Source organism: Lagopus leucura, unplaced genomic scaffold (assembly GCF_019238085.1).
Source record: "Lagopus leucura isolate 7727_CA_CO unplaced genomic scaffold, USGS_WTPT01 Super-Scaffold_100004, whole genome shotgun sequence".
In the NCBI taxonomy this organism is placed as follows: domain Eukaryota; kingdom Metazoa; phylum Chordata; class Aves; order Galliformes; family Phasianidae; genus Lagopus; species Lagopus leucura.
The window spans coordinates 40288963-40304300 of NW_024962264.1; the positions used below are offsets into that span (position 1 = coordinate 40288963).

The 15338-nt window shown below is 39.3% G+C and overlaps 1 protein-coding gene across 1 annotated transcript in view; it reads left to right on the top strand.

The window, feature by feature from the left end:
- The window catches only part of BANK1 (B cell scaffold protein with ankyrin repeats 1), a 109765-nt gene that overhangs the window by 75598 nt on the left and 18829 nt on the right, over nt 1–15338 (top strand). Inside the window, exons 7-8 of the mRNA XM_042870958.1 lie at nt 12943–13039; nt 14568–14852. Coding sequence (XP_042726892.1) covers nt 12943–13039; nt 14568–14852 — 382 coding nt within the window. The remainder of the gene's footprint in view (nt 1–12942; nt 13040–14567; nt 14853–15338) is intronic.

Here is a 15338-nt window from a genome sequence, read left to right on the forward strand (position 1 = left end):
CACACACACACACACACACACACACACACACACACACACACACACACGCTTTAGAGTTTCATGTACAGTATTAACACCCAAGAGTGTTATCCTGCAGGCACGTGGTGCAGCTGCTACAAGATGACTGGTGGAGGCCTCGGGGAAAAAAAATAACACAGGATTCCTGACCAACTGTTGCTGTTTCTCTCCTCTTTCTTCTCTGCTGCTGAGGACCTTCCAGCTCCTCAGCTCTTGTAAAGATACCGAGCCTTTACACTCTGGTGTTCAGAAGGGAGAGAAAAAATGGAAAGGAGGTGGGAAACATTTAATTTTAAAAAACAAATGAACAAACTTACAACTATATCTGCTGTTAGGAAAAAAACAAAATTCCCTTACAAAAAACAACTAATGTGATAAGGTAGAACCCACTTGCTCTTAGCTGCAATATCCTTATTTGCTCATACTGCTCTTCTGTCATATAGTGTTGTATTATTGATGGTAGTGGCTGCAAGGTGTCTGGGAAAGAGATGGGAGTGGAAAAAACAATCCACTAATGCACTGCTTCCCAGGTTCATTAGCATGTTTTACTCTAATGCAGCAGGTATATCTGCCAAATGAAAAATTTGGCCCACTGCTCTGAATTGAAAGCTGAGTAACTTAGCTTCTGCATCCTGACTGTGAATTAGAAAAATGTAAGTGACAGCAAAGTTAATTGCAGCAGTCTTAACACTGCTGCTATTAAGTAAGAACGCGGTGCTGTAGGAAGCCATGTGCTGAGCAACAGATACAAGCTGCTTTCTCTTTTTTCTCTCACTTCCTAGGCTCTGTCCTCCTCTGCTTTTATTTTGTTCTTTACTCCTTTCTGGTCTTGAGAACTGAAAGTGCTCATTGAAAATGTTATGTTTGAAATCCATATTCATATCAAGTTCTAATCTAGTGACAGCTGCCTTTAAAATGACTGTCAAAAACATCTTTTGTGAGCTGTGCTTGCTAAGCATTTTCTAGTACTGATGTCATTAGTATAAAAGAAGGCTGATTATCTATTTGATTGGTTCCCCGCCAAATGAAAAAGTAGTATTAGATTTTTTTTATAGAAATTATATATATCTGTATCTTAGTTATAATTTGTCTTTACTTCTCTCTTGCTCTCTCAAAGCAGAATAGGCCTCAATGCACATCATGCCATAAAAGGTAAATTTTATAACTTTTAGCAGGTAGCCAATTGCTCCCTTCTAGGAGCATTTGATTTATTTCAGCCATCAGTCAGAGGCTGCATTTATTTCACAATCATGTGGAACAGTCCTGCGTGTTTAACCTTTCTTCAGCAATGGCAGATCTTATGATATATAGCAGATAATTCAACATTAGGCTGTTCAACCCTTATTTGCTCATACAAAATTCAGAGGGCAAGCAATAATGCATGTAACAGGTGTATTTAAATGCTAATGGATTTTATATGAAAAGTAGCATTACAGTTGTTGGCAGTCAGGAACAAGAGAAACAGCGCATCACTTCATATATTCCAAGAGGTCATGAGACTCTAACTACAACTGGCCCCTGGTACAGGTCACATCCCTCAGCTCTGTGAGGAGTATCAAAGTGGCTGCACACTGGTTTGTGGCTGTTCATACAGCAGAGACAACTAGATGCATTCCTTAAGATATGGGAGCAGGCAGAGGGAAACAACCACAAGACCAGGACAAACTGACCTACTTCTTTCAGTCCTGTTGTTGGTGGACTCATGTATTGTATTGTGTAACTTCTGTTCTAACATCAGGAGTTTCTCTCTCTAGAAGCATTTAAGTGAAACAGTGTTACTCCTGCTTCTCACTGCAAATCAGTGAAATTTGTTTTGTTGTCAGTGTCATCTTTAAGAAAAAAAAAAAAAAAGCCATGAAGATGAACTTCATATTGCTTGCATACTTGTGCAAAACTGACCTGAGATAGACTGGATTTTTTGCCTCTTTTGGCTTAAAACTTGCTTATAGAGTTCATAATTATGATCTGTGTTTTACAAAAAGAGGAGATAAAGCGTGCAGCAGAGCCTGTTTCTTGTTTACCTCTTAAACCTCTTAATTGCTTTGACTACAGTCATTGTCCTTCAGTTTATATGTGATGTACCTGAGCTAAAACAATTAACCAGAGTCACCAGCAACAATTTTCTAATATTTGAATCTGAAAGCCAAAATATGCACCAAATTTTAATCTATACAGAGTTAAGCAAACAAAAAGAGGACCTTGGTTGGCCTTAGAAAACAAAATTTCTCCTGAGGCTAATAATATACCTGATTGACTAGAGGTCTAATTTGCATGATATGTGTTTTGAAGGGAGAACTGTGTTTTACTTTATTTCCTGTCTTTGTTTCTCATGAAGTGTCTAATTTTAGCACATGCTGTACCCATATTTTTGCCATGGAAGAAATGCTTTGGTAGATAATTTTTGCTGGTGGGTATACACAACCTAAAGACAGCAGCCTTTTAATTGATGCAGTTGAGTGCAGTCCAGATAATAACTGCTATTTCAACTAGTCTTCTCATTCTCTTTTAGGTACTGTTTGGGAATGTAAAGGTGATTTTTTTTTTTTTATAACCTGAATATAAATGCCTGTATCTGAAAACTATTGATAGCACATGTCTCTGGAACTTATTCTAGAAATACCATGGCATTTCACAGATGTAGGCTCTTTATCCCACTCCTCTTAAATTCAGTTCTAAAAATAATGTTGGCTAGACAGAGCAAAACTCCTGCTGGTTTCTATGAAAGAAGAAAGATTTCCAGGAACACAGCAGGATCAAGAGGAAAGAGCTAAATCTCAGAAGCCATCAGAGAGCTTAGAATATCCTGTTACTTGAATGCAGAACACAAGCTGTACTGTGACTTTATCAGCCTCCAAAATGTAATTCTTTTGATATAAAGTACATAATCTGCTTAACATTGTAGAGCAACACTGTGTTTATATTTAGAATACAAAACAGGGTATGGGGAATAATTTACTGTTGCTGTAGAACTAGATAAATCATAGATGTTCTGATAGTAGCATAGGCAGGACTGCATTTGACTCCAGTGAATAAGATGCTTTTAAAAAATCTTGAGCACAGGGTTTTGAAACGCAACATCTTGAAGTACTGTATGCTCTTCTCCATCAAACTGTGTTCATCGTCGTCATATTGAAAGGGGGTTGGAAGACTCACGGGCTGTATGCTTGTTTATTTGCTCAAAGCCTTCCCTGTCCTTGTCCTTACCTTCCAAATAGTCACTGGTCCAAAAACTTACGAAACGTAAGATATTTCCTCTTCCTTTTTAAGCGTAAGCTCTTCAGTTGTGCCAAGATTAACTTTTCTGCAAGTCTTCTCTTTCACTGTCTGGTTTCCATCTCAGATACCATTGTTTAGCTACTGTACCCCTGAAGAATTTTGCAGCCCTTATTGATATTACGGTCATCTAAAAAACAATTATGCTTTACAAAGCCAACATTCTCATATTTTCATTTTATTGTTGAATAAGGGAATCAAAGAGCTCTTCAGAGCCAATGACCATTTTCTTCCTTTGCAGATAAAATTTTTGTGTGTGTGCAAACTAGATGAATGCAGGAATAAATAGGTATAAGTTCTAAAACTCTTCTGTTACTCTGTGTTAGTCAGGCACTGCAGCTGACTCTTTTTAGCTGAGCAAATAGAGCATTTTTTTGTTCCATCGCAGGTGTGAGTTGTGGAGGTGTGAGAGGCCCAGATGAAGCCATGCCAGGGTTGTGTTCAGCTGGACAGCAGCTTCTGGAGAACTGTCACGAGCTGACAGAAGGAAGCATTCATTGCGTGGTAGTTGCTACTGATACTGACATAGCCTGAAAAGCTTTAGAAATAAAGGTTATGCCACACATGTCCCTTTTTAGAGGGTTATACTTGTCTGATATGGTGGGTTGACTGTAGTCAGCAGCTAAGTGCCCACACAGCCACTCACTCACACACCTCTGCCCTGCCTGTAGTGGGATGAGAGAGAGCAGGAGGAGCAAATGCGAGAAAACTCATAGATCAAAATTCATACAGCTTAGTAGGTAAAGGAAAGAGGGGAAAAAAAATACAAGCAAAGCAAAGGAAGTCGTTCACCACCTCCCACAGGCAGTCTGAAGCCCAGCCTGTCTCCAAACAGCATCCACCTTGCAAGCTAGAAAGCCCACCCTCTTCTTCCTCCCCCCATTTTTATTGGTGAGCATAACATTAACTACATCAAATCTAAAACGCAGCACCATACTATGAAAAGAGTTAACTCCATCCTAGCCAGGTCCAATGCATTCATACTTACACATAATATTCACATTCCTGGGGGGAATCCTTATAGAAAGGGTTCTTTTTCTCACAGCCTACACAATCCATTGTACTTAATGAGCCTTCCGCCTCCTCTCTGCTACCCCATAGTCTGTTAAGGGAGCAGTAATTTAGTAACTACTCTAAAAGTTCAAACAGAATAATTGTCATCAAGTGAAAGAGAAGCTCTCTGGAGACTGGTTATTATTTTTCCCAGAAAAATAATTAAGAAAAGCAGGAAAAAAATGTATTCTGCTAGATTGAAAAATTAACCTGTTGGTGAGATGGGAGTGCTTTTGTGGAGCTTGCATTGATTACACAGCCTGTCAAATGGCAGTGGATATTTTGTTCAGTAGAATCAGTACTCTATGAGATTTGAAAGTCTTTCAGAGAGTCGTGTGGGTGTGTGAAAAGTGAAGGAACAAGAATTGTTGTTACAGGAGAAATGAGCTAAAATGAGTCTGAGGAGGAATTTTATTTTTGAATGCTCAGAAGAAAAATCCCTTGGTATTCAGTAGCTTGAGAACAACAGAATGCTTAGGAAAGAGAAAGTGGGCACAAGTTCTTCCAGTGGAGAATGCAGTGATTTGGTTGAAAAAAAGCATTTTTGTATAAAGCAGTAAATGAAGTTTAGTGATTAAAATTCCCCCCCACACACTTTTTCCTTTCTGCAGTAATGTTTTTCTTTCAAATCTGTGCTCTTTTGAAGGCTCTGTAAAAATAAATGGGCATTTGAAACACAGAAAGATATGCAGTAATTGACACACACACTGCACTTAGCCTGGTGGTGTTGTCTATTGGCTGTTCCTCCATGGTGATGAAATGGTTCAAAGGCAGAGCTTTTTTTTTTTTTTTTTTCCAGAAATTCAGAAGTTTCAGAAAGATTGATAGACAGGCATACGGGTAAAGTGTGAAGTTAGATGAAATAAAGATGCAAATAAGGATCAACTCAGGAATGTTAGCTGGCTGATACATGGTGCGGTAAATCTGCTTGTGATAAACTTATAGGCAGACATGCAAATGAAATTGTTTAGTACAAGAGTCCAAAAGACTATTACACAAGATTGCGATAGATTACTTCAAATGATGCAGTTCTTTTGCTTGTGTTAAAACAGCTGAACCAAAAGTTGGGTATCCATTGATGTTTCAGTTTTGTTTGTTTTCCTAATGGGCTGCAGATCGTCTGAGTCATACATGTACTTCAAATTGATCCCAAAATCATTACATTTTGGCAGTGGAGTGTTTCATATCTCATTTCTTTTATTCCGTATCATTGTGCATCTTTGATAGTTATGTGCCTTAATATGCCTCGAGCACATTGGCACGAGGTTCTAACACTTCATTATCTTCTAGTATTGGAGAAGATAAGGCAGCTGTTGGAACTTCTGGCAAAGTGTATGCAGAAGGAATTTTACTAATTGCTGTAAATATCACAATATTATTTTTACTGTCATTCTGTTGTCATAATTTCTTACCTACTTAATTTAGTATAGGGTTGGGGGTTTTTTCATTTTTTAAGAAGAGTTTTGTCAGCAGTTAAGTATGGTGGTCTGTAAGATTGTGGTACTCTTGATGTGAACTGAGTAAAGCAGGAAACTGGCCAGTGAAACTGAAATCCATAGACATAAATAAATTATACGCATGCATGTCTTAAAAAGAGAAATCTGTGCTCAGGGAAAGATGGTTCTGCAGTCTTAAGCAACAGGAAAATGCCTTCAAAAGAAAATTGTACTGCTGAGGATAAGGGTCATATTTAAGAGGTGTCAACACTGCTGCATTTTCTGTGTTGTCCTGAGCACAGCCTGAGATGTGCCTCTGCACCGTGCTGCTCTTACACACCAGGGCCTGCCTGCTCCTGCATCCCTGGTGAAATGGAGAAGGGAGCCCAGGGCCTCCCTGTGCACAGCAACCCCAAGTGCATCAGGGATGGCTCAGCCTCACTCCTTGAGAAGGCTGGGTTCATCGCTGCTGAGCAGCTTGTTCCAGCAGTTGGAGAGCTAGCAGGAGAAAGCAACCTTCTTGGCTGCCAGGATAATGTGTGCTGTTCTTTCTCTAAGACAAATCTTGCTGAGGTCAGAAGGTCAAGTTCAAGTGTTTCAAGGGCTGGATCCAGCCCCAGCCTTCTCAGCCCACCCTGCTGTAAAACCACGTTCTGTTTCAGCATTTCATGACAGAACATGTGCAGCAGAATTGCTCTCCACCCCCTCTCTTCCCACCTGCCCAGCAGAACTAGTGCTTTGAAACCAGATTATTCCCAAGTGGATTTTTTCTTTTTTATCTCTGTGACTGTATTGAATTAGTTTCACCAAGCTTATGCTTTAGAGAAATCTGCATTGTCTCATCATCTGGATTTTTTTGCAAGCTTGAGTTATCAAGCAAGGCAATAGAGTAGTGCAAGTGTTTAACATTAATGAAGATAACGAACAGCAGCGTTGGTTCTGTCCTGATGCATGCAATCATTTATGAAGCTGGCTTCTTCAGTCTTTTCTCCAGGTGCTCATACAGGGCCCTGAGAAAAAGAAGCAATAAATACTTAAAACACTCCCAGTGCTTTGATGAATATTTAACATTGTAGAATGTGTAGATAATATGCAAACTTGAGAGTCAGAAAATTTTTATAATCAGAGTGGTTGGTCACTAGGTTGTAGCTCAGGGGTATAGATAGAAATGAATGAAAGTGTTTTCCCAACTGTCTGCCTATGTTTCAGAAACTACTGAGGGTGCAAATGAAAAAGATCTGCTAGAGCATATCTGGTTCTCTTCTCTCTCTTTGCATTCCGGAAAGCTGTGACAGACCCAGTGATAGAGGGCATTGTCTTGGCTGGCCTATGCTGAGAGTGAGACAGCAGGAAGAATAGCTGTGAAGATGGCTGCCAAATGGCAATGTGGTTATGGTACTTTCTACTTCACTTGCTGCTGGGGACTACGCAGCTGGGGCTGGCGGGTCTGAGGTGTGCTATGAGAACATCGCCCAGGCCTGGGGAAATGTCCAGCTGCTGTGTTTCTTTCCAGCTTTTCCATCCTAAAAGCAAGAATACGGCTCTGAAAACAAGTCTGTTAAGTCCATGACAGAGAAATGGAGGAAATACCCAACTGAAGAAAGCAATTTCTTCTCTCTGGAGGTTCTGAGAGGAGTTAGCCAATTTCCATCCTTTTTACTCCTCTTTCACTTCCAGTCAGAGAATGCAGTAGCCATGATTGTGGTTTGCTAAAAGATGTACACAATTCCCACCTCTGCAGTTTCTGACTGAGAGATCAGTATCTGCGTCATCTAGAAATGCATTGAAGCCCGCTATTTAATAGCCTTCAGAGCACAGGTGATGCCTCCTATGGAAATAAGTAACCTCTCAAGTATGTCACCTAATACCTGATAGCAGAGGAAAGCAATGTTTTTATTGTTGCTGCTGAATTCTGCAGCAGCTGGCACAGAATTGGCCATGTTATGCACCTAGGCCAGAAGGACAGCCCTGTCTCTGGAAAGGGCTCTCCATGCTGATCTTGGTGTTGTGCTCTTTCTGGAAGATAAATTTGTCGTCTTTATGAACAGTACTTGTCCATCAGAAACTACTGTGAAATGCTCCGTAAAGTTAGCCTTAAAATTATAATTCTACTAGGACTTAGTTGGAATCCAATCCTCCTTCTGCAGATTTTAGTCCTTTCTAAACGAAATGTGATGTGTCACCCATCCAAAAACAGCTAACATTAAAATGCAGAGTTGGCTGTGTGAAAGACACTTGGAAGCAACGTAGGGGTGAGAAATATATTATGACTATGCTTTAACATTAGATTAAAAAAGTAAACTGAGTTTTCAAATAAACCCCTTACAGTCAAAACCAACAAATGATTCAGTAATGAAACAAAACTGATGGGATCATTTACGAAAATATAGTTGTGCTCCTGAGATCAGAAAAACCAACGTAGGTAGGACACAGAATGTGAGCACTCATGAAAGTAAACTTTGTGGGAAGACCTGCTGGGCTTTTCCTATGGTCCTAGTTTTCTGTGGATACCATTTTTGAAGAGATCAATAAGGTTTCCATTCCAGGTCAGAAAGTCACTGGAAAAGGTGGTGAAATTATTTAACAGCTCTCTTAATTAGGAAAATAGATTCTCTGCAACTTATATAAATAAGATATTCCACCTTGCAGTATAGAGGCGTAGAGTAGATGAAAACCATTCCTTTCTATGGGAGTAGAGAACTTCACATGATCATACTAGAATTTGTTTTTCTCAAAAATAGAGACTTAGGTTGCTTATGCTATCTTCCTTTTCCAGAATTGCAAATACTCATCAGTAGTGATTGGTATGTGTTAACAAACTGGAAAGGCACAAGTTTATCTGCAATTTCATTTAGAGAAACGAAGCCAAAGGGAAATGGGAAAAAATGCTTCTTGTTTACCAGCAGTGCATAGTCTTGCTCAGAGGTCCAGGTCACAGAGAGGTTCTGATACACTTGCTGAGCATCCCTGGGGGCAAGCAAAGTGGAAAAGCAGACTGTTAGTGTCTCAGGCTGTATGCTGCAGAGACAGTCAGACCAGAGGACTAAGTGAGCAGCTAACTTGTGGGGCTACCAAGAAACAGGATTTAGCTGTAGTGAGGACTTTTTAAAATACTAAGTTGGAAATGAATACAGCAGGAGGCATTACCCAGCATATTTTTAAATGCTTTAAGATTTTGATAATTTAAGGGAGGGAAATAGTTACAGGATTCTTTTCTCTAAATCCAAGCAGAAAATACTCATTGAGGATGTCCAGGCAGAAGATAAAATTCATGAGAACGGTCTAGAATATGTTTGTATATACAAAGTTCTTAAGATGAGAATGTGAAATAATAGCAGTAGATTTTGAAGGAGTGCGAATTTGCTTTTTCATGTAGGAAAGATAGTAGTGAAGAAGAAGTGCAGCAAGAGATCAATTCAAATAGGAGAATGAAGTCTGAAGAAAGTGAAAACTATCAGGTAACAGAGGGCAAACTCAGAAGTGTAGCAGAGGCACTTAAAGGTCATTACAAGAAAACTTAGGTGCAAGATGAAATGCAGCTAGCAAGAATCACAAATAATATGAAATGTTTGCATAAGGCTATTTTTTAATAATTCATTGTCAAAATGGAAAGGCATATTGATTAGAGTTGCATAAGGGATTGTCCTTTTTCCTCTACTGTTCAGTATTCCATTAGCAATTTAGATAATGGGAAGATTTTTCAAATTCCTCCCAACTCCACAATCCAAAGAGGTGATTTATGGCTGGCCATACTCTTATCCAATTCTGTGAAGATTTGAAGTGTTCCAAGCTCACATTTACTTCCAGGTTTACTCGAGTCAGTAGTGAAGAAGAAAAATGCAACTGCAAACAGGCCCACATCCCCTTGGTTTTCATTAATAGTGATGTTTAGAGAAAATAGAGACTGCTACTTTAGGATGCCTGAAAGATCTAGGCATTCATGTACCCACATGTATAGCAGCAGGTCATTTTAAAAGCACTGCTCTACTTGCATCTGGGCTTTGCGTTCCCTTACAACCTCTCCAGCAAGCTCGTATGGATTGTGACAGTTGCTACCACTGTCTGGCAACTTATGATAATGGCTTTCCAAAAGAAATAACTGAAGTAAATCCGTTCAGGCTTTGCATAAGAGGGACAGCTTTGGAGCTGTTCAAAAACTTGGCCTTTGTTCTGATGGTCTTTACCTCAACACAAGACTTAATCAAGACAGTTAAAATATGTAACTGAAAGCAAGCTAAATACTTTTTAATTTTAATCTTAGTGCTTAAAATATCATTGGTCTGTCAGAGCACTTTTAATATTCCTGTTGCATCTTGAAGTAAATTTTACTTTCCTGACTCTCACTTTTGTGCTTTTTAATGGTCCTTCATTAGCGGATCCGTACTTTTCCATAATACTGGTTTCTGTTAAAGCAAGCTCTTCCACCTGATGTTTGCTTTACACTCTTAAGAAATCCTAGTGTACACCAAAGAGCTATTTTCAGTAGGACAGTTTCAAAAAACTTCAAAATTCAAGTCTGTATGCATATTGTATACCACACCCTAAATTCTACTGTAGGAGCATCATGCTGGCTGAGCTATTACATTCAAAGTCTGTGACAAAGCATATATAACACTCTGGTCCTGAAAGAAATGTGATCATCCAGGGTCCTGTGGAAGCATTTGCAAGTTCAGCTGTGGCATTACTCTGATTCAGCTGTGTAACTTCCCGTCCTGAAACAAGGAAGGACAGAAGGACACTCACTGCCTTTGGTCTTGCTGCCCCATTTGCAGTTGCACGGCGTTTCTGGGCACTGTGTTGCAGGAGGTTTCTGATTAATTCATACCTTATACATAATCATTATACATTAAGTCTTGTGAGTCTAGTTAAAGAATCTCCATTTATTCGTCTTCTCTGTATCTCCTTTAGGAAGTGTGATAAGTGTCTAAACTTCTGATTGTCATCCTGAATTCTCTAAGATTCAGCATTATCAGGGAAGCCACTAAGCTGGCCTTCAATCCTCCGAAACATTCAGATTTAAAATATACATATTAAGTATATCTATTCTGTTGGTTTTCTGTGAGTTACTGGGTTCCTTTCAGAGAAATATGTATGCTGAATAAGAAAACAAGGAAGTAGCAATTGTTTTCTCTACTTACCAGAGGTGGTCACCAAAATTAACGAGGTTTATTTTTATGGCTCCATTCTCTGTTTCCCTTTTGACCTCGTTCTACTATATATATATAGTACATGATATATACATATATATATATATATATCACGTTAACAAAGATGAACACCTTGAAAGAATTTGTCTGAAACAGTCCTCTACTGTAATAGTGGGAGAGATTACATCTAGAGCTCTGCTTGCTTGATTTCTCCTGCAAGGATCATCTGTGTCATACAAGAAGTACAGCAGAAGACCTGTTTTCTTCCCAGTTGAACAGTTACATTTAAGCACATACAGCTAACTTCAGGAGATACTTCGAGATATCCTGTTTCTGTGAAAGATAGGGGAACCAGCTAAATAACGGGGAAGCTCAAGTAGAATGGGGCTCTCTATTTGGGCACAAAAGACAAAGATGAGTTTTGTATTGCTGGGAGCAGACATAACTTAGTGAAGACCTAGGCAATATTCTCAGACGAGAGGAAAAAAAAAGCAAGCAAGGGAGGCACCTGATGCATTGTCTGATGGATGCATTTCTGCAGGGCTGGCATTCATGAGATGTCTTTGTAACAGAGCAGCAGGGAAGAAGGCATTCTCGCTTCTCCAGAAATAATAGTTTCTTCATTTTTTTTTCCCCTTTCACCCTTTGATATTAATAATGGAATCGCAGAATGGTTTGGGTTGGAAGGAACCTTAAAAGATCATTTAGTTCCATACCCCCTGTTCTGGGCAGGGTTGCCAGCTACTAGATCGAGCTACCCAAGACCCCATCCAGCCTGGCCTTGAACATCTCTAGGTTATTCATACTAATGGTATTAATTTCATAATAAACTTAAGACCACGCTATCCCAATGGCTGTAGCTGCCAGGCTAACAGAATACTGGGAATAAACTTCTTGAGAATCTGGCACAGGATTATGAGAATCAGTGTCTGCAGCATGTGGAAAGATATCACCAGTTATCTTTCTTGACTTCTCTGTCTCTTCATCTACTTGAAATTAATTTTGCAGACTGAGTAATGTATGGAGCTTACTGTCTCCATATACTCTTCTGGATTAATGTGTTCAAACCCACAGTTAGTATTTTGTGCATCAAAATTCCTGAATAATTACTGAGGTCTCAATTGTGCCTGCCCAGGATAGTTTTGTATTTTATTCTCACAGGAATTGGGGTCCTGCTCATTTCTTTGAAAAGTCATCTTTCAAGATTCCATTTTTTTCTGAAAATCAGCACTTAACAGGTGTGTTTTGTAAGTTTTAAGACAACAGAAATGTCTGTGGTTGCCTTGTTAGTCTGGTCTTAGTGGCTATGGATGAGCCCAAGTTTCTACCTCTTCTACCTGAAGAACTACAGTGATAACATTGTAGAGAACCAATTGTTCTGACCTCTTGATCCGAATTTTGAATATAATAGCTTTCTAGAGGAAAAAGAAACAGTGCTCTGCCTCATTTGGGCATTGAGGTGAAAATGCTAACGTGCTTTACAGTTCTGTTTCTGGTTTTTCAGTGCATATGGTGCCAACCATTAGGATTCAGGAGCCATTTGTAATGAGCTCTCCAGAGGCTTCTTGTACTTTGTGCACCCTCTAGCTACATAGTAAAGTCCTACAGACTTTCTGTTTTTCTGCTACTGATTTTTCTCATTACCGATGAGTGCTCTGGAGTTTGGAATAAAGTAGGGAAATGTCTGGATAGCCCTGTGCAGTGCTGAGCAAAGATGATTTAGCTTGAATCCTTCCTTGGATATCGCTTCATGGCAGTACCTTGTGTCCTTTACACACATTCCTTCTGTCTGTACTACTGCATTAGTTGTGAATGCATTATGTTTCGGTCTCCTATTGACAGTTAGTAAAACATTGAAGATTTTTTGACAGAACCAAAAGAAAAAAATGTGGCTGTTCCTCTCAGAATAGTTGTTTCTTTGTTGACCTTATATGGCTTTATTTAGGAATGATATCACCAAAAACAAAACAAAAAGCAAAACACAACAAAAAACTCTACTCTGTTTTGATTTGTAGATTAAAACAACAGATGATTTCTCCAGCCATGAGGAGGAAGAGGAATATGAGGATGCTTACATGCTTATGGGAGGCATGGAAGCTGAACCAGCCATAAGTAAGTCATAATGAGGCATCTTTCTCAGCAGCAAATCATGTGCTGCATTGGGTGAGATTATTGACAAACACAGGGACCAAATCATTTTAAGACTTATAACTTCCATGTTATTTGTACTTCTGGAGAGGACAGATGTCCTAGGAGATGGGGAAATGCAAGCAAGGGATGACAAAATCATCCCTCTGTGAGACAATCGCAGTGCAAACAGTGTTCCTGGTAATGTCTGCAAATTTCTGGTCTCTGCTTCACATCTAGAAAACAGCTGAATTCTCCAGGTTCTCAGAGAACCTTTATGTAAGAGAAGACACTGCTAACAGGTGTGGGCAACTCCTGTGTGGAGGCACAGGTAGTAGGCATTTTGCATCTTGATCTTCATGAACCTAAACACAGATTGATCATGAGTTTGTTGCTAATCTGTGTGATCATATATTTCCCTTGAAAAGTGCAGAGTTATTTGTTTGCATTTACTGATGACAGTCTCTTGTAGTTAGATATATTTTTGCATTGTCATGGATTTATGAAACTAAACTTTATCTTGTTCTTGTCTTATTGGTTTCTTGGCAGTTGTATCTTTCCAACTGTCTCATATTCTGTGTATAAATGCAATTTCTTATTTGTTGTGTTTAAGCCTGCTGTTTTGGTATGTCTAGGTAATATAATCGACACTAAAAATGTAGCTTAGAAATCTGTTAGCCCTGATATGTATCTACTGTCTCTATCATGTTCCCTCTGTATATAGGAGCATCTCAGGGTAGATGCAAGGAAAAAGAATGTAAATTGTAACAGCTGGCCATGTTAGTCAACTATGTGCCCTAATCTCCCACTTTAACCAGTGATGAAATAAAGGCCTTCCCAAGGGGTAACTCAGAATGGAAAGGGCTCTGTATTACCAGCTCTGTATTGACTGTAATTCTGCTGACAGACCTGTATAGTTCACTTTACGTCACTTACATGGACTACCCAAATCTTGGTGCTGTACGTAGTGTTGAAAGTTCATCCTTTCACTGGATGAACCTGTGGTCCACAGCCCCCTGAAAACCTAGAAGCCCCACAAAATTTCCCCAGAAGTACAGCTGTGTCTCCAAGGGCAGTGCTGTTTTCATTTTACAGAGATATAAATAAGCATCCAAAATCCATTGTAGAAAAACAAAGCCATAGCTCACAGAACTGTGTAACTTGTTTTCCTAAGTAGTGCACTGTGCTGCACTGAAAATCCAGTAATAAAAATTATGGAGGCATGGTAAGTGGATGTGATCTCATTCTGACAGTAACTCCAAAATAGTTTAGCATACTGTGTGCACAAAGATATTGTGTACCAGAGTAGCAAGATATAATAAAAACTTCCACTGTTGATTTGGTAAATATTTAAAAGCTGATCACTGGCAATATGTATTTGACAGTCTTTCTGCTGCATTAGTTCATAAAAGTTTTATTAGCCATTGTGTTGCTTCTGTGGGAATCCTTGAAATGGGAAATGTTTCAAGATAGCAAATGTTTAGTGAAATAAAGCATTCTTTAACATTGTAAGTTGAGCAGAACCCAGGAGATCAACACGGAATTGGATCAAAATGTCAACAAGAAGCTGAGGTGGATAAGGAAGAAAAAGGTGGTGTAGAAGACAGTGCAGAGGAAACTGAGGAGGAAGATTCCTACACCTTTGTCAACAGTCCTGACAATTTGTATGCCAGCATACCTGACTGTGATTATGAAGAAAACAGCAAAGAATGCTTTTTCTCCAAAAAACCGCCCCCACCTCCTCCTCGAAATCTGCCTGGCACCCTGAGACAGGATGAGCCGCAGCAATTGTCACAAGGTATGAGCTTGGGAGGAAAGTAGCCACAGATACAAGCGTGAGTGCAAACACATTAAGTGCTGCAGTAGAAATTGCATACGATCACTTCTAATAGTAGTAGTTAGGCAGTATGGCTCTAATTCTGCAGCACAAACATACCTGTGAAATTTGCTGCAACGAGGTCTTCATGACCAGGTAGGTCAGCTGGTACTCTGGTGTGGGCTGCTGGGTTCAGGTTTCAGCTTTTCCTCACTCTGCACATCTCAGAAAGGTGCCTAATAACATGAAATACTGGATTTACACAATAGAGTTCCGAGATAAAACACTGGACTTGTATTTTTTCTCAATTTTTAAAAAATATTTACATTAAAAATATTGAATGCTATCTTGACTGAATGAATTTCACGGAAAGAATACAGAAATGAGAGAATGAAGTAATGCAGTACTTTACTTCATTTTAGCCAATGTTGCGATTAGAAACAAAACACTATATTGTGTTACAAACCA